General features: G+C 41.2%; 1 protein-coding gene across 2 annotated transcripts in view; it reads right to left on the bottom strand.

The window, feature by feature from the left end:
• The window catches only part of GRAMD4 (GRAM domain containing 4), an 80973-nt gene that overhangs the window by 51446 nt on the left and 10050 nt on the right, over positions 1–19477 (bottom strand). For both annotated transcript variants that reach the window (XM_054063016.1, XM_054063009.1), the window contains exon 2: positions 4210–4420. In XM_054063016.1, the coding sequence (XP_053918991.1) occupies positions 4210–4420 (211 nt within the window). The remainder of the gene's footprint in view (positions 1–4209; positions 4421–19477) is intronic.

Below are 19477 nucleotides of genomic sequence, written 5' to 3' on the forward strand. Positions count from 1 at the left end.
TGGACATGATGAGGATGAGGTCTCACAAGAGAGGAATAGAAGGGCAGAAGCACTTCCCTCGCCCTGCTGTCCATGCTTCTTTTGATGCGGCCCAGGGTACAGTCGGCTGTGAGCGCACATTGCCGGCTCATGTCGAGCTTCTCGTCGACCAGCACCCCAAGTCCTTCTCTGCAGGGCTGCTCTCAAGCACATCATCCCCCACCGTGTACTAAAAATGGGGATTGCTCCGACCGAGGTGCAGGACCTTACACTTGGCCTTGTTGAACCTCATGAGGTTCTCAGAGTCCCACTTCTCCAGTCTGCCCAGGTCCCTATGGATGACATCTCGTCCTTCTGGTGTGGCAACTACGTCACTCAGCTTGGTGTCATCTGCAAACTTGCTGAGGGTGCACTCAAACTCGCTCTCAATATCATTGATAAAGATATTGAATAGCATCGGTCCCAGTACGGACCCCTGAGGGACAGTGATAGTACTGAACATTTTCTCCTCTTTTATAAAAACAGGACATTTGTCACATTAAGAGTACATAAATTCACCTACAGCACAAAATGAGGAGACATAAGTTAAAACAAGGCAAATCATTGCAGACCTGGCAAACACGAAGGCAATCTATGATTTTCAGGGCACAGTCCCCATCCCTGAATAGTTACATCTTAGTAAATCAAGTTGCCAGAGCAATGTTTTAAAGCTTTTTTTGGTGCAGAATTGTGATCTAGCGGGAACAAATCCATGTTGCATCTACAGAACAGAAAACTATGATGGTACTGAGTAAAGGGGACTTCACTGAGCAAGTAACATTACCTGAATTTCCAAGATCACAAGACAAATATTAATTTTTTCACTATTAGCAAATAAGAATCAACCAGGTCACCCCACCCACCTATTTCATGATTGTGGTGTTTTTACAAAACAATGCAGAGATAACAGCGCCAGTGTCCTTGCTTTAAGAAAAAAACCAACCAACCACCTACAGGGAAGAGGGAAGGGAGGAAGAAATCTGGGAAGCCATTCAGGAACTGAAAGAAATGCTTAGCTAACAGTTAACTTGTTAACCAACACCGCTGTCTTGGAAACAGGATCAGGATCTGATCAGAGTGTATAAGTACCCTTAAAGACCTAAGAAAGTATCTGCGATCCAAGAAATACTTGGTAGTCAGGGCACTTAGAGAGGGGAAAAGCAAACAGCTAGCCTGTAAGTTGAGACCAAACTAGTTCAAATGAAGGGTAAAACACCTTTTGAACAGTTCTCAGAAACCACTGAGAAGAATACGAAAGAAAACAAGAAATCCAACCCCAGAGCTTTCCTACTAGGAGCTAGCTGTGTGCTTTACCCAAACAGGAGCTGGGATGTTTTACTGAACTAAACAGTTACTCACAGTTTTAAGATAAAGAATCTAAGATGACCTCATCTGACCTCGCTTCTTGTCCTTCCACAGGGTGTAAATCTTGCACGTACTACTCTAGTAAGACATGTGAAGTGCTGGGACTAAGTCTCACTGCTGTGTCTGACCTGAGAATGAACATTTACTTCACTTGTTGGAGATGTCCAACAGAGGATGCTTTTCTTTGACGGTCAGGACTCTGCAATCACAAGCTTTTATGGCAAGGCTTTTTACTCTAAAACTTCCATTTGTGGCAAGTTTTTGCACACACTTGTCAAGTTCAGACAAAATATATAAAGAAGAGGCACCTAATGTGCACATTTGTAAGTCCAGTAGTTATCCTTGAGGCACAATACAGAAGGGCCTTTCATTCATATGACTGTGCTGTACTGTTCTAATAGACAGAGATCTTTCTTTAATGGCTCTATAATGACTGATACACCCGAGGGGAAAAAAGAAGTAGAGAAGGGCAGAGATGAAGCCTTTGTCAAGGGAATGGCTGACAGTGGAGTCAGAGACGTCTGCGTATTGAGGAGGCGGAAAAGGGGACCAGAACTCAAATTTTGCCTATGCTCAGTTCCAAGCTACCAATCTTGCTCTTTCAAGCCCATGAGTTTTGTACTCAGATCTTAACAGAAACAGTGAAGCAACCGAAATGGAAGCACAGTACAGCTCACATCTATCTGAAGAGACGTGCAGCCTAACTCCAATATATGCACAAGACTTGCATTGACTTTTGTAAGCTTTCAACTGTTCCCCAAACAGGAAGAAAGCAATAAGACACAGCCTTCTCATGAGCAGTGTAACAAAAGTATAATGCTAAGTTTCTTATAGAACCTATAAGAGAAAACTACCTTGTATAAGCCATTTAAGATTTGAGTTTAAGTCGTTGAATTAAAAAGAATTCAGGCACAACTGAGCTGCAGGAACCTCAATAAAAAAGGCATAATCCAGAATTGCCCTGTTCACATGATCTCAGCCACTATTTCAATATTGCCTTAAAATTACAAGCATCACTTCCTTTACCTCTGACACCTCTGCAGCACAGGAGATTATTTCTTCTCCCTTAATTTTATGGATGCAGTCATTGCTAATCACCCATAATTCCCATCTGAAATTCATTCATTCCTTATACATCAGATCTCTTTCCTTGTAAAAGTTTGCTTATTTTGCTCATAACTAACACAGCTGTTGCTCTTAGGCTGTTTCAGCATCACACTGCATTTGGAGCTCCCAAGCAACAGGAATAGGGCAAAACAAGTCTGATGCTGTTGCTGCTCTCCTCTCTCCATTTCTCCCTATTTTTAAAGAACTATAATCAACTGTATCCTAGGGACTGAGATCGCGACAGCCTACTTAACAGTATGCAATCAGCCAGGAGGCAAAGTGTTTCTTCAAATTACATTCTCAGCACATACAGCTCAACAATTAGAGAAACAGAGACCATGACCACAGGTGGGTAACTGTAAGGCCTTATAACTAGTCAAGACCGCAGGTTTACCTCGCTATTCCCTCAGCCATACCATCCTGGAGCTGCTATCTTTCTTAAGAAATACAGAGCAGAGTTTAAGACAGATCTTTCTGTAGCCTCTAGCTCCGCCATCGAGATCTTTCTTGCTTAGATACAATGCCTTAAGTTTAATGAAAGTACGCCAGTATTTACCTGCAAAAATACTCAGCAAATATCATGCTGGAGGGGCAGCAGCACAGATTTGTCCCAGGAAACACAACATGTACATCTTAAGTAACATATGTCTTCAACAAAATAAAAGCAAAGGAAAAGCATTCAACAGACCTTCCTTGTCTGAGGAGCATGAGCATTTGCATACAGTAGATTTCTTGTGTCTGAAAAACACTCTTTCATTACCACTTGTTTGCTCCATGATTTCAGGAAAAAAAATCTGGGAAATGAGGACTGTGATACCATACAAGCCCACTTAAATTTAAAAAAACCTAATGGCTACAGAAGAGTATACAAGCTGCCAATACCAAAGGAGATGCGTAAGTGCATAGAGCTTGAAGTCTTTTAGTTTAACACTTGCAGTGAGCAAGCCCTGTGCTTCTAGAAATGAGCTTTAAGACAATGGCCTGACCACATTCTGGGAATAAAAACTGCACGGTTAATTTCCAAATAGGGTGGTACAAATTCTGACTTCCAAGCTCAACAGACAGATCATAATTTAGATTGTAGCATTCCAAGCTCAAGGATCCACAGCCATTTTTTTAATGGTTAAAGCAAGATTAATTTTTTTAACTTTTCCTGAAACAGTTGTCTTTTTAAAAGGCAGGTCTGTTTGAGGGCTTCTGTTTACAATCACCAAAAAGTTTTAGCAGCTGAAGAGTATTACTCACATCCTGGATAGGTTTAAATCAGCTCTATAGCATAGAAGCATTACTGGATACAGCACTGTAGTAAAGAACAAGATGGTAATGAAGCCACCAGAAGTCTTATTCTTATAGGCCTGGCCAGTGCCATTTGAGCAGATCTGAGCTTCTCGGACTGGGAAGAAGCCTTCCTTCAGATATTTTCATTAGTAGTTAAACAAAACAAATAAAAAACCAGACATTATTTGGAGGCACACACAAGGTTAACAAACCAGTCAACCCACAACATTTAAAATGAGCAGGAACAGGGAACCCCAATACTAAGAAATTAATTTGAACTTTCCACAGAATGGAAGCATACTACTGGAAGCTTACTACCTAGCCCACAAAACTTCAAGTGTTAAAGCCAAGACATAGGGACAAAGAATCATTAAATTTCTGTTATTTTTATACCCAACAAGTATATAAAAAAATATAACAATGCTTAAACCAAGTACTTACAGGGTCTCTCAGCTCTTCATTTTCTCGAGCTGATGTTCGAGGTATTTTCACCGGTATTTCATCTCCACATTCAGTGTCTGAAGCATTTGGAGACTCTGCTAAATCAAGGAACTCATCTCTCTTGTGACCTCTGAACCTTATTTTGTCCAACTTCTTTAGCATGTTCAGCACTGCACTTTTCTGCTTTACCTTAACATGACGGTTGGAGTCTCTGCAAGGAACAAGACATCAAAAATACTTTAGAAAGTTTGCAATAAAGCTGATTACATGCATTCTAATCACTAGCTACTTCTAACCATCTTTGGAGGGCTTTTTGTTACTTTGTAGGAAAAACATGCTGCAGCTTAGCTTTTTAACAGACATTTTTATCCACAGTGTAACAGATGCATGCGGTTCAGTAGTTGATGATTTACCATCTTCCCACACTATTGCAGTTTCTTTCTCACGGCTATTTTTAAAGCCAGTCAGAATGGGCAGAGGCTAACAACCTCCACTCCAAAGAAAGATCAGGAAGTCAGTTCTTAACAGGTTACTTGAAACAACAACAAAAAAAAAAACAAAATCGTTCAGCTGTTCACATTCTTCAACTTGCTGATACTTGCAACCAAAGACATGAAAATCCACTAAGCTTCACAACCATGCTTTAAATTCCCAGAAAAATTGGAGCAGAAAAATAGCGAGGCTATCATATCTCCCTACTGCTTCTGGCAAAGAAAAAAAAAACAGTGTTTATTGAAGAAAGCTACCAGACAGATCCATGCAGAAGATCCTACTAAAAATTAGAGATTGTTGAAATTAATCATAAACCACAGTCAAATGTACAGCCAAGATCCTTAAAATTACCACTACTGACAATCTTCTCTACCCTTTGCTAGATTTTTTTATTACTCCCTTTGAGATGTAAAAGGAAACTGCTTCATTAGCAATGCTTTTGGTTTTTTGGTTTTTTTTTTTTTAAACTAACATGACCAAAACTTTAGTGTCAGAGAAAGAGCACAGCCAGTACTTTTGCATAATGTGTAGGTGTCACGTCACCTGGAGGAACAAGAAATGCCCAGGACATTTCACTTCCAGAGAAAGTATTTAAAATGACCAGTACTTAAATTATAAGTAATAAATTGTACTGGGAGAAGCACTTTTCTTTTTAGAAGACAAGAGAAGAAAGCTTGGTTAATGTACATAAACTCATTGTAATGGTAGCTTTCCAAGACATCACACTGTATCAACTCTGATTCAAGCCAGACCTGCCAAACTGCTCCGATTCAATATTCTATACATATCAGAGTCTGTACCCAAAGGTCCCAAGCTCCACCTTTTTTTTAAAAAAAAAAAAAAGTTAATTCTTTGATCTTGCCACTCCAGCAAGCTACTGCTCTGGCATTTTACAGCAAAGACAATTTTCTCTCCTACCATCTCTGTTCCTCATCTCAGAGCATTCCATCTGGAGAGTGCCGCAACTGTCTCCCAAATGGACTCTTGCAGTAGTAAAAATTTATTTTGAGGCACTCATTCCTGTTACTATCCTTTTTTTCCCTATGGCCCATACTGCCTCCTTCTTTGTTAAAAAACACACTTAGATCCATGGCACATCATTCCAGGCACTGGTGTGAGATAAAAAACAAAAGGCAGATCCAGACATGCATCACTTCAGGTTTATAAATAAAGGGCAAGAAAGAAGAGCCTTTGGCTACTTGGTTCCCACAGTCACTGCACTTGAGGCAATTTTCACCTCCTAACGCAAATCTCTTTTCAACAGAGATCTTCCTCTATCTCTTGCAGAGTCTCCACTTACCCTAACACTTTGGCAGTGACTGTTCATACCAAGTTCAAACCAGATAGTTCCCTTAAAATCTGCCTTAGTTTGCATCCTCTGCCAAGGTTTATTAACACCCTTCATTTAAACACAGAAGTTTAGAACTCATGTAAATCCCCCATAGCGCAGCTGGCAAAAAAAACCAAACCCACAAAACTCTTCTTTTATCAGGGATCCTTAAAGTTGCAGCCCTGTGTTTAATAAATTTCACTTAGAGAATCACTTGCGGAAGCTCACACCAAGGTTTTTTTCTACAAATAGCTTTTCTTTGAAGTTCTATTACTTGTCAAAGCTGAGTTTGAAAATAGAAACACTTCTTGCTCATTCATCGACTATTTGATGAAGAAACTTGTCAGCTATCACATCCAGAAGTATCTCTAGGCCCTACTATTAATAGTAAGTACAGAACAAGTGCTATCAGGGAAGTTTAAACCTCTGATAAGCACCAGCACAATTGTATCACGCTCCCTCCCTTCTCAAAAGATCACCATCTATGTTCAACCAGTTTTATGTACCATGTAAGTCAGGCCTACAAAGCAGTTGCAAACCAAACCCAGTTTGTTCATCATCCAACACTGTCACTCCTAATGATACAGCTATACAAAGAAGTAAGAAGGATGGTAGAGGACTATCCCTTTTCTGACTGGCACTTATCAGCCCACACCAATGGAGGATAAGCCTGCATTCCAGACCTTCGCCATCCCTCTTACAGATGGAGCAGCTAACTCAAGGCTGCAGATGAGTACTGCTCTCCTGGGCAGAATCTGGAGTCCTCAATGTTCTCACATTCACCTATCATTGACCAAAGACCAGGCCTGGATTGAGACCTCTTTTTACAGCCTGGCATATACAATACTTCAATGGACATTAAGATCCGAATTCAGTTCTCCCCTTACGGAGCAGATCCACAATCATTTGTCACACAAAAGAAGTGAGAGGTAACAAAAACGTCTTCAGAGAAAATACTCTCCAACCTTTCTCTTCAAGCTTTGCCTTCAGGCAGTGAAGAACTAAAGACCCAGGAGGCTGTCCAGCAGTGCAACTGCCTGTCTGGACACAGAATCACGAACTCCAGCCTCCTCCTAAGATGATGGTTCATGCACTTCAGCCCTAGTCACAGTATAACCTGGCCAGAGGTACCCATGAACACAACTGTGGTATTTGTCACTAGTAACACTGATGTACCTACCCTTGAGTGTGTTACCAACTGGTCTTTTAAAAACACAAACCTTTCATTAAAGCAGTAACAAATCACTCCAGTCAACACAGTCACTACAAATTCCTTAACACAGCAGCCAACAAAAAGAAATGTCATCAATGTCAACACTTTTAAAGTATTATTCAGTAGGTTGACTATTCAAAGAGGAAATAGTAAAAAATCATGTTCCTAGGCATTTTTAAGTGCTTTCAGTACAAGAAGCTGGTTGTATAAAAATATCAGCTCAGTTATAACTGAAAAATAAGATAATTTTGTCTAAAAATTTTTTGGAGCATACCAGGCTTCCAGATTACTTACAGTTGCATTTGATTAACCTAAGCTCCTATAGAAACTCATTATCTGGCCTCCAGCCAAATGCCTGATCAAGACAGGCTTTTTATGTCAGCAGCCTGTTCTTGCAAACAGTAACAATTTTTTTAGATAAAGATCAATAAATATGGCAACATTTTAGCAAGAATCTGACTCAGAAGTAGCTTTACTGTAAAATACATTAACTAAATATCAAAATTACTTGCTTGACTATCATCGCTATTCAAACCCTGACCCTCTCCCAACTACCCATCCACATCCTGGGCTCAGCTGGTTTGGTTCTGAGTTTCAGGCTGCTTCTAGCAACTCCCCATACCAGAAATGGCAAAACAACAAGTGGTATTGCATGTGCAGAACTCAAAGCATGATTGTAGACCCACATCTCCTTCTGCTTTCAAAATAACTGTAAACAAATACTATGAAATCATAATAAAAATGTAACTATTAAATCCATGCATTGTAAACACTCTTGCTTCCCAACACCATCTTACATGTGCAAATAATTGTTCTCACTACCATAGAACAAACAAGCTATAAATAAGAATTAAGACTGGTACCATGCTTGCAAATTATTAACTTGAGCAAATTAAATAAATTTCATCCTCCCCGATCAAGTTTATTTCTCCACACAAACACCCTACCATTAATGTAAGTAACAGAAGATCCTTCCCACACCCAATGCTGTAACAGCAAGTGCCGCAGTACACAGTAAGGCAGATGCTGACTTTGCAAGACTGATTTAGGTCCAACTTCATTGCACCTCAGTCAGATCTAATAATACTAGCACGCTCTCTGTCATAATATAGTAAGGATATCTTACATTAACATGCTTACAAACAAGGCTGTTCAGGCATCCAGGTTTTAAGAAGGTGGCTTTGTTTCTCGTGTTGCAGTAGCAGAGGTCAAACCAGCAAAATTAAACAGCAGCCTATAAAAATCATCCTGAAGTCCCAAGCTGTCTAGCAGAAACTAGGCAACAGTTTCTACATACAGGGCTTGATTAGTAAAAAAGGTCTGTATTTTCCACACTTTAAAATAAAAAAAACGACAGAAAAACCCCAACAAACCAAAATAAAATAACCTTTGAAGGGGTTTTTTTGTCTTTTTCTTAAATTGCCACACCCAGTTGATAAAGCAAATCCTTTAAGGCTGAAGTTTCATTCCTTCTACAGGCAGCCAGAGAAGAAATGACTACATTTGAACCTAGTATGAAAATGCTCAGTTGACCCCCAAATAACTCTCAGACGCTCAGTTTAAATGAATATATCAAGACCCAAAACTCCAAACCAACACTCTGAACTTATGCCAAGCAAAGAAAAACCAAGTTTTCCCAAACTTTCACATAAAAATCATAAGGAGATCAAACACAGCTTCTTGTGCCTATGTTTACAGAGAGGCTTCAGCAAGGAGACAACGAGCTGTTGGGGAATGACAAGAGCCAGCCCACTAACGCAGTCCAGAGGGGTATCATTTACAAGATTACTCCTACTGACACCCCCCCTTCCTGCCTCTTCATGCCACTGCTCCCCCCATGCTCTACTGTTGCATCAACATGGCAGAGACTTGGATGCAGAAGGGAGAAGGGAACTTGAGGAAGGGCAGCATTCATTGCATCACTAATGTCTGAAGCCTTAACTCACCCCAGAGTCACCCACAAATGGCTTACAGGTTTGGGCTTTCTGTTGTTGCATCTAATTTTTACACAAGAATATGCTGAATCAGAGTATGTGGCCTGGCAGACTGGGCAGGCATTGAACAGATAAATCTTCACATGCACTTTGTCAGAGAAAGAACCCTGCTTTGCAACATGGCAACTCAGTTTTCCTTAGCTGTTAAAATACAAACCAGCTACACAAAGTCACACAGCATTGTCTCAGCAAGTGCTTATCTGGAGCCTGGAGGGAAAAAACAACAAAAAAAACCCCTCACTAAATCATGGATGAATTTCACCTTAGGTCAAAAAGACCATACCAGACTATGACGCAGCACAGTAACCTTCAAAGCACTTGTGTTCCTTTTGCTAGAAAAAATGGCATTTCAGAAAGCTGAAGATGACATCAGAGTTGAAGGAAATCTAGCATACCCCTAGTTCTAATCTTTACAACTCATCTCCTTCACATTCATCTTTTAGTCTCAAAATTACTTTCAGTAGAATTCCTAGGTAAGAGATCTGATATTCAAGAGAAGCTAGTCTGTGTGGGGGTGAACAAATACAGACATGGTGTCAACACCAGGATGTTTTGGTCTTACCAGGAAGGAGGGATGCGCAAACTGAGGAAGTGCAAGGTATCAGTATTACGTTAGGTATTCATTACTTCTTCACTGAAATGCTCCTTCATATTATCCTACAAGAGTTGACAGGAGAACAGGAACACAAGAATATACACTAGGCCATCCATATATCAGCTGATACTGAAAGCAAAGCTTGGCGTGTTTTTTTCTAGGCGTGTCTAAATAAAACTGGAAACCTCAATGAGTGTATCTAAGCCTACAACAGATTCATGGTCCAGCTCTATATACTGTTCCGTGCAAGAAGTTCCCTCTTGCTACATGATTTTTATCCCCGTGGTTTCTCATTTTAATAGACAGAATCTCAAGTCACTGTCTGAACATTTTGTACTGATTAATATTTAAGAAACCAACCAGAGAAAGATCGATTTACTGCACTTCAGAGCTCCTTGTCTGCTAAGCTTTTCTTCCCCCTGGGCACACATTTCTCCCAATTTGCTCTCCAGTAGGCTCACATCTGTGAAGAAAGCCAAACCTGACCCACAGCACCTCTTCTTGAGCAACGGGGAGTGGGTTTGTATAGACGAAGTTGGCACCTTTCAGGAAGCCTTTACATCAAGTTCAACTCAACAAGATGCTTAAGCATAGAGAAGGTACAAAAACCTCACACAATGCAGCCCTTTCATGAATGGCACTGACATGATATAAATCACGCAGGACTACACAATATGTGAAGTTCTCTGTATCGAATGATGTCATCATTTCTCATTAGAAACCAAGAAACAGCAATACTTTGGACCAAACACCCAGCTGGACTGGCCAAGAGCAGCTTAAAAACACTCTCCAAAAGTTACAAGCGTTGTGCAAGTGCCCTTAATTTCCTAAATCAGCAAATACGCAAGGCTTGACCTTCAGAGCTGAGCTCTCCCCATGCTTAACCCATCACAGGTTCATCCTGAAATTAGTCATAGCCTTAGCATCACAGTCTGGTAAAGTCTTCCTCCAACTACATCATCCTTTGGCTCCAGGGTTGTAACATGATGTAACGCATACAGAGCAAACTGCTCTCTAGTTTTGAGTAACATCTACTAAAAGCTCATGATCCTTTCAGGCTCAGAAGTCCTTAAAACTCTAGGGATAGACTAGACTGGATAGGGCTAGACTAGGGAAATAGATTTAGTTGGTTTGGGTTGTTTTCATGAAATATGAAGTTATCAGGTTGCTTGTGGTGTGGAGAAATACACTTAGTAATTCAAGTTTATATTTCCCTTGTGTTTAAAGGGAGATGAACAAAGAAAACCCCAACAGAATTAACTCGTCTGTGTTACAGACTGCTGGCAGAAGCAACACTCAATTAACACTGGTCGGAAACGAGCAGGAAGCTGTGCTCCAGTGTTGCAAGCTTAATTAGATGCAGCTATTAATTAAGCATCAACTCTGAAACAATTTAAATTGTCCATTGACTGGGGGAAGGATGGGCGGGGAAAAAAGTAGAAAGCTGTGTAACATGCGCTACAGTACAACAGAGGAACTGAAGACAGAAGTTCAAGGTACCAGTCTTGCCTGTCACTGTCAAGGTTGTCACAGCAACCATAATGCAGCTTCATGAATATGCATTACACTAAAATCTATTTTTTTCCCAAAAGATACTAACATGTCATTCAGCTCACAACATGAAGCTACATGGGAGACAAATCATAGTTGTACAATAAAAGTATCTTGTCTTCAAAACCTTCAGCTCAGCTGCTGCAGACAGGAGAGACTGGGGGAAAAGAGGAGACAGAGCATGGTGGCATGGGGCAGCAGGACTCTTCTGTACCTGCCTCAACCAGAGGCAGACATATTTGTCAAACATTTTAACACAGAGGTTCCCAAAATGACTTGTTCAGTCCCTGTAAAGTTTCAGACCTGTGCAAGGCATCAGCCTTAATCCTTTAGCCACCTAGGGATAGGCCCTTCAGCAAGCCAGAGGAGGAGGCACCTGCAGTGATCCTCCACAGAACAATGGAGAAGGAGGAGCTGCTGCTCCCACTGCTAAGGACAGTGCCTAAGCCAGATGAAACTGGGGGGGTTGGCTTGATCATCACTAGAAAATTGTGGGTGGACGGGCCGACAAAACACAAACCTCACACGTGTACCTGTACAGGTCCCAGAGGTGTGGCAAGAAAGAAACCAAGGACAGTGACTATTTCAGATAAGTGGCTGTGGGAGGTATACTTTGTACTTAATCCCTCACCAGAAATATTTTATGTCCAAAACCACACCCCTTCCACAAAGACGTCCACATCCTACAAACCTCTGTCTCTCTTTCATCACATAACCTAAAATTCCCAACCTATGTTAAATTAATTCCTCTGTAAACCGGGAAACTCAAATTTTAATTCCCAAAACAGGAAGATAAAAGCTCAATTTTTCCTTTAAGACACCTGTATGGGGGGGGGAAAAAAAAAAAAAAGCAAAACATTTATTATGCCATCTGAAGAGCAGCACAAAACAACCCTGGCAAGATTATGACTGCCTTCAGAGGGAAGCTCAAGCAGCTTGCACAGACTGGAGGAGCCACCAGCTCAAGCCATGGGGCAGCAAGCAGTTGCTTAGCACTGGTGTTTGCCAGCCACTCTGCCTGGCAGATACCCCGTGAAAGAGTCAGCATGTAGTGATAGTAATAAAATCATGCCACCCTCTGTGTGAAACTCTCCCCTTCCCGGCCACCCACTGCGGTCCCCCCTTGCAACACCAGTCCTCCCTGCTGTGTACCCACCCTGATCCTGGAGGAGGAATTCAGCCAAGCCTGAATCCCACTTGATCACGGGCTGACACCCAAGGGAGCAACTCTGTTCATTTCTGCTATGGCCTTCACGTCACTTGACCACTCATGCAGTTTATCAGCTCATTGCTGATACAACTGATTTTTGTGTTTGTTTTTTGGCAAGGTCAGTCTAACTGGAGCAGACAGCTACGCAGCCCCACTCATGGTTGCACAAGCTATTAGAGCTGTTGTGTCTCCTGCACAGAAACGTTTCTAGTCAATAGGCAGAGGGAGCAAGAAGCATCCTTTTACTGCAGCCACCTGCTGTGAAGACTGTTTATGAAGCTGCCACGAGGCATATTTCAGAAATCATTCCTATGTCAGAGCTTCAGTCCCTCCTCAGAAGGAGAGAGGAAGAGCTTGTCACAGCCTGCCTTTGACGAAAGGCTTTTTTCTGCTTCCTCACGCCAAATTTTGTCTGCTAGCGAGGGCAAAGACAGGAGGATGAACATCACAGGGTCAGCAAGAACCTCCATGTTCCAGAAGGCTCAGGCAGCTCAGGTCTGTCTGGCCTTCACCCACGTAAGAGCCAGGGCACAAAGGAAGCACTGCCATAAGCAAGCACTACAATTTCTGCCTATAAAAACAAAGAGACACAGGGGTGGTGGAATGGGCGGAAGGGCGGGACACGATTAACCCAGGGTAAGATGAGGCTATCACCGCACCTATCTCCTCTTCCACTGTTCAAGTGGGGTTGTAAGAAGCATAGCTTGACATAGCATTCAGGATAAAATATGTATTCTACAATCTGCTTTAAAATAAATATTTGAAGTCAGAAGTAAACATACTAGCATGGAACATCTTATTCAGACTAATGAGCATATTGTAGAAGGTGATCACTAAACTGTTTAGAAAGTGTGAGCCCTGTCAGCCCTTAAAAAGAATTTTAATTACATCCTTTCAACAAAAAAAAAGTGTGAATTATTGAGACCAATGCAGTTATAACTCTTTGATGCTGACTGCGTTTTTCAGTATCTCAACTGCACTTTCATCATCTTTGGATGATACAGACAAATCAGAGAATGGGGATACTGCCAAAAAAAAACCCAAAACCAAACCGTAACATAGGCTTAGAGAAAGTCACTTTGAGAACACCGTTCCTAGGTCTATGCAGAATGGCTTGGACCTAGCACGTATTTCTTGAAGACGCCTCTCAGCAGCCGGCAAGCTCTTCATTAGCTAGGAGCAGTCACCCTGAGCACACTCAGCAATCTTCAGAAACAAAACAAAGCTATAAAACATGGTCTAGTTTTGAAGAATTACTACATACTCCTTTTCTGATAAAGATTTCACCTTGCTATTCATTGGGGTGAAAAGGGAAACAAGAGGTACACATTTGAAGCAGCCAACATGGCCTAGCATGGCCAACAACAGTAGCCTGTCTCTGCTGACCTCCATGTGGTGCATGTACCCCCACTGAGCATGGCTGAGTCTTGCACCCATCGCTGAAAGAGAAGACTGCCCCAGCCCTTACCAACAAATACCCCCAGCACCACATGTAGGCAGCCTGCAAATCCACAGCGTCACAATGCCAAGCTACCTATGCGTTAGTTTCAGTTACATCAAAACCACGCAGAAGGAGTTACTAAAGCCATCAGGCAAAAGACTACAGTCCTACAATTGCTGTGTTACATATGCAATAATAAAAAGAAACCTCCCATCTTTGTGGTTCACAAAGCAATCTCAGGGCCACATTCACAGTCCCCAAATCATTCAACTATCAGGGCATCTGTCTGCAAACAAGGCCAAAAGCCAGGGTACAACAAGCTGGTCTATCTTGAAGGGCTTCCCTCGGTTTAGGTAGACAATTCAGCAGAAGCCAATCTGAACAGCTCTTAAACCAAGTAACAGAAGTTATCATGAAACCGCCTAGATGTCAGTTTTCAGAGAACGATTCCCAGGATGCACTGAGTTTATGCACAACACTTCATAATTTGCTTCTGCAGGCTTCAACCATTCCACTGCTGAACTGAGAATCCATTAAGGCTTCAAAATATCTATGCTGCAAAAATAAACCATATAAAGGGAACAGTTAAGTGTGGGAGATGTCCACCATTGATTTCTGTAGTCAGCATACAGCCAATGGAAGGAATCTAGTATTTTAGCAAACACCAAAAGCTCTCCAATAGCTACACAGAAAAAATAAATTAATAATAAATGAAATGTTTTAACCTTTCCCCTCACGAGTAAAGAAGTTCAGCATTTTTGGTACACGAAGAACTACAAAGACATAGCTAGTTCATACAGAATTACAACCACCACCACAATTAAGAACCTTTAATTTCCTTCCTATATACTTGTTTATACTTGAGTTTATAAAGAACGTCTATAATCCCCAAATCCTGCACATTTCCATGCAAGAAGCAGTGCTGCTTACTCTGTTCCTTCTCCCTTCCCCCCCAACAAAAACCTGAAAATGCTCCTCAGATTAGTGCTACAGGCACAAAATGTATAGAGCAGAAAAAAAAGAAATAATTACTATGCGGATTACGCAAGTTTGTAGTGTTCCTACATTCCTCATCATGTCAACTTCTAAATGAAAAGGTATGCAGGATTGCGTAAAAAACTTGCACGGATAATATGTAAATGGGCACTGTGTGAAAACTGCTCTGCTGCGCAACACACAAAGGAGGGATTTATCCAAGCAACACACAGAAGTAAAGGAGAAACTGCAAGTTTCATACAGTAAGTCTGGCTTCAGACATCAGTTTCATTTCTGGCACTTTTACTACAAAACTGCTTGTAAAAGCCATGAAACTATTCCTTGAAATCTTATCAGAGTAAGAAACTCAAGGTCAAGCTCTCAGCAGACCGCCAGAAATGCAAGCAGCAGCTCCACTGCAAAGTGTCACTCTAGAAACAGCCTCCTCCATTCCCACCCACACAACTTGTCAAATATGAGGGATATTTTTCTCCACAGAGCAGAGTATGGAAATAGCAAAGGAAGTTGCATGACACAGGAAAGCACCAAACTTGTCCTCTAGGTACCACAGAACTCTCCTCCATCTCTTCAAAATGTAATTCTTTACGTAAGTCCATCTGTACTGTCAGCACATTTGCTATAAACAGGACTGAATTACAGCACTCAAAAGGCAGGTTTGATTACTGGATTGCAATTACTTGTTTAAATGTTTTGGCTATTTAACTAACTTGTCTTAACATAGAGAAATGGTAGGCTCGAGGCTGAAAGGCTCTGCTGTTCAAACTAATCTCCCCCACAGGAACAAACCTCTGTTCCCGTACATTTCCAACTACATCATTATAGTATCATAGAATCATTAAGGTTGGAAAAGACACCTAATTTCTTCAAGTGCAAGTGTCAGGCCAACACCACTATGCCTAGTAAACCACATCCCGAAGTGCCAGAGTACCTGCTTTGGCCCCATGCTTACAGCAGTAATCCTGAATTAAAAAACACCACCACAAACAAAACAAAACAACTACCAAAGCTGTAAGTTTAGGTTCCAATAAGCTGGTATAGCCACACCAGGCAGCACAGTATCCAACCCTATGAGAAACTGGAAGGGCCATAACGAATATAATCACCATCCCGCACGTTAGCTCTTTTGTTTAGAAAAATGCCCAGCTATTCTGCCATAACAGCAGACCTTTTATTTCACATGTTGTTTTTAACATGCTTTGGATGGCAAAAATAAGTGGAAATGTTTGGTGTTGAGCCCAATTCCCTCAAGAGTCACAGTCTGGGCATCTCCTCCATGCTCTTTCCCAATAACCTTTGTACATATTATCAACTGCTGTTAAAATGATATTGGTGACATCTCTAACTGCTCTACGTAGAGGATCCAAGAGGGGCACCAGTCCAGCCCAAAGAAAGGCAGCCACACAAGTTCAGCAGTTGTGACTGGTTAAATAGGCAACTGACAGAAAAGTTGAAATGTAAAGCTGAGCAGAGGCTGTCCCCACAGCCCACCAGCAGTTATCGACAGGGGAGACAGCATGGGCCTATGCTGGGAAGTGGAATAATCTCAGAAAGAATGATAGGGCCCATGAGCCAGACAATCCTAGAAAAATACATGGGAAGGAAATAAATAAATATATAAATAAATAGACTACATTCCTCCAGTTGTTTCCCATGCATTCTCATCTCTTCTCTAAAATTGTATTAGTTCATTAAATACTTCATTTTGCAAACAAAACCAAAATAACAAAATACCAAAATAATTAATCACTCAAATCCCACAACATTGCCACAAATGAGCTCCAGCCAGCAATGGTAACCCACTCCAGATATCAAGAGTGCACCTCAGCATACACAGCTGCATGCATGGCTGATGGAGGAACAGCGAGGAAAGATGGAGATATGCAGCCATATGAGCAATTGCAAGGCTTCCTTAAAGCACACAGAGTTGAGGAAACAAACAAACAAAAATATTTCTATAAAACACACAAATGATGCACTACATAAAGCTGGAAGGAAGGTACAAAGCCTATTCCTAACAAGTAAACCAGTCAGCTGAGGCTGTTACCATAAACTAGCCCAGTTCTTATGAATTTGGCCATATTTGTAGAAAATTAACATTTTAATGGTGCTTGTTATAGCCTATTTACAAAGGCTTGTAGTGATAGTGATAGGACTAGGGGCAATGGGTATAAACTGGAGAGGGGTGGACATGAGGAAGAATTTCTTCACCATGAGAGTGGTGAGACACCGGCACAGGTTGCCCACGGAAGCTGTGGCTGCCCCATCCCTGGAGGTGTTCAAGGCCAGGTTGGATGGGGCCTTAGGCAGCCTGGACTAGTGGGACATGTCCCTGCCCATGGCAGCAGGGTTGGAATTAGATGATCTTTAAGGTCCCTTCCAACCCAAACTATTCTATGATTCTATTGCCTCATAACTGCAGACAGCTGAAAAATCATACAGAGGAGTTAAGAACTACAGTTTTGAAGCTGCTTAAAACAACTGGAACAAGATATCCCAGAAAAAGTCTTCGAACAAACCAGGGCACGTCAACATACTCAGCTTCCCTCCTCTACCAAGCATCATAGAAGCATAGTTACGTGTTTCTCCCAAGACAAGCCAGCTTCTCTCTTACAGAGCTATATTAGCCAGGTTTCCACCATGTTTAAACATGAGACACACTGGATACAAGGACAAGGCAGAAAAAAAATCCCTGCCAGTTTGAGATTTTTTTATACTAAACGTGGGGTAACCTATGAAACCAACAGCATTCACACTTAATGGAGCGGCTCTTCAGTTTGTTAACCAAGCCTGTAAAACCACTCCGATCTACCCTACTTTTTGCATGCTTTATTTCAAAACAAATTATTTTCTTATCTCAATATGTCACAAATACACGTGAAGATTGTCAGGCTGCTAAAATGATTCAAGCACAATGATAGTAAACAGCAACCTGGCACACTGCTGAGCCTTCAGACTTGAAATAGATTTAAATTAACACAAAGATAACAGGATGGAGAGTTTAGTAACAAAACCAAGGGAGAAGAAATAAAGTTATTTCAGTCATCATTTCAATCTGACTAAGCATCTTAAAAGCCAGCTACAGAACGGCATTTACATCTGCCTCTCAGACTGGGATGAGGGACAGAATTACGCTACTTGAGCTGACAGGTTTATTTATGCCATAATGACACTTCAGTTAGCAACGATAAAGGTCCAAAGGTCAAAGCACTTTAAGAAAAAGAGACAGATACACACAGTATATCTTTCTGAGCAGTCACGGTTGGGGTGGGGAATGAAGATGCAGGAAGCATTATTCCCTGTACAAACTCACCTACCCCACAAGCCAACGTAAAACCCCTTCAGCTGTGCCCATTACAAAGCTTCTTAAGTGCACAAAAGAGATTTCTGTAGAAATCCATCCTTCTTCATCCAATCACTCCTAAGAAACAGTTTGGTTTTCCAAGTCAAAGGTAGAGAGAAGCCAGTGGTGCCTCATGGCAAAATTGAGAGGCAACATCACCAGCTGAAGTCCGAGACAACCCACAGACCTCCAAAAGACCTCCCAAAAACTCCGGGGAAAAGAGTTGAAATGAAGTGTGAGAGCAATATTTTTTTTATATTTCCAGGAGTCTCTTAACTAGGATTGCTTCCAGCCCTAGCTTATTCCCAATTACTTTATTAATATTCATATAATAAAACTTAGAAATTTGAAAACTAAACTATGGATTTCACTTTTCAAGAAGGATTCTGAAAGCTTAATTATCAATTAAGCGCAAATCCTGGTTTGGGGATATCAAGCCTTTTGCTTGCATTACACAAATGTTTTAACAGATACAGTCTCTGAAAGTCATGGAAACTTGGAATTCTAAAAGTTTTTGCATTAACGACAGAAGTATGCTGAGGATTGCAGGAGATGATCAAACCACCAGCTAGTACTAAACTCCCACCAACTTCTGATTTGCTTATATAATTGCCATCTATGTTAAAAAAAGAAACAAAACCATTAAAAAAATTATATGACATTATTCTTGAATATTTTAGGGATTCCAAGAGGCTCCTATCTGTGCCAAAAAGCAAACTACAGAGCATCAAATTTGCTGAAGGGAAAAAGAAAGAAAAAAAGAAGGACAATATCTTTGGATTTCTTTGTTGCAGGCAAGTAGGGTCTTCATGCAGCTGCATGATCTAGGCAGGCTGACTTGGATGGCTGTAAATGCCAGTCTGTTCTAAGCAAGCCCTAAGTCACAGAAAACAAGATGACAAGAAACGGGCAGACTGTCTTTAGGGTGGAAAAGAAAGGCTGTTAATACACAACAAGAGGATAGTTCATACCCTACCAATACTCATGACAAACCCCCCTGTTCCTAGGATAGTACAAAAGTCTTCAGAAACTGAAGAGCGGTCTTAAGCAAGGACTGTTCTGGGGTTTTATTGCTGCACTCAACTTTGATGCTCCACAGCACGCCA

The sequence above is a fragment of the Cuculus canorus genome, chromosome 1 (genome assembly GCF_017976375.1).
Source record: "Cuculus canorus isolate bCucCan1 chromosome 1, bCucCan1.pri, whole genome shotgun sequence".
Taxonomy (NCBI): Eukaryota; Metazoa; Chordata; class Aves; order Cuculiformes; family Cuculidae; genus Cuculus; species Cuculus canorus.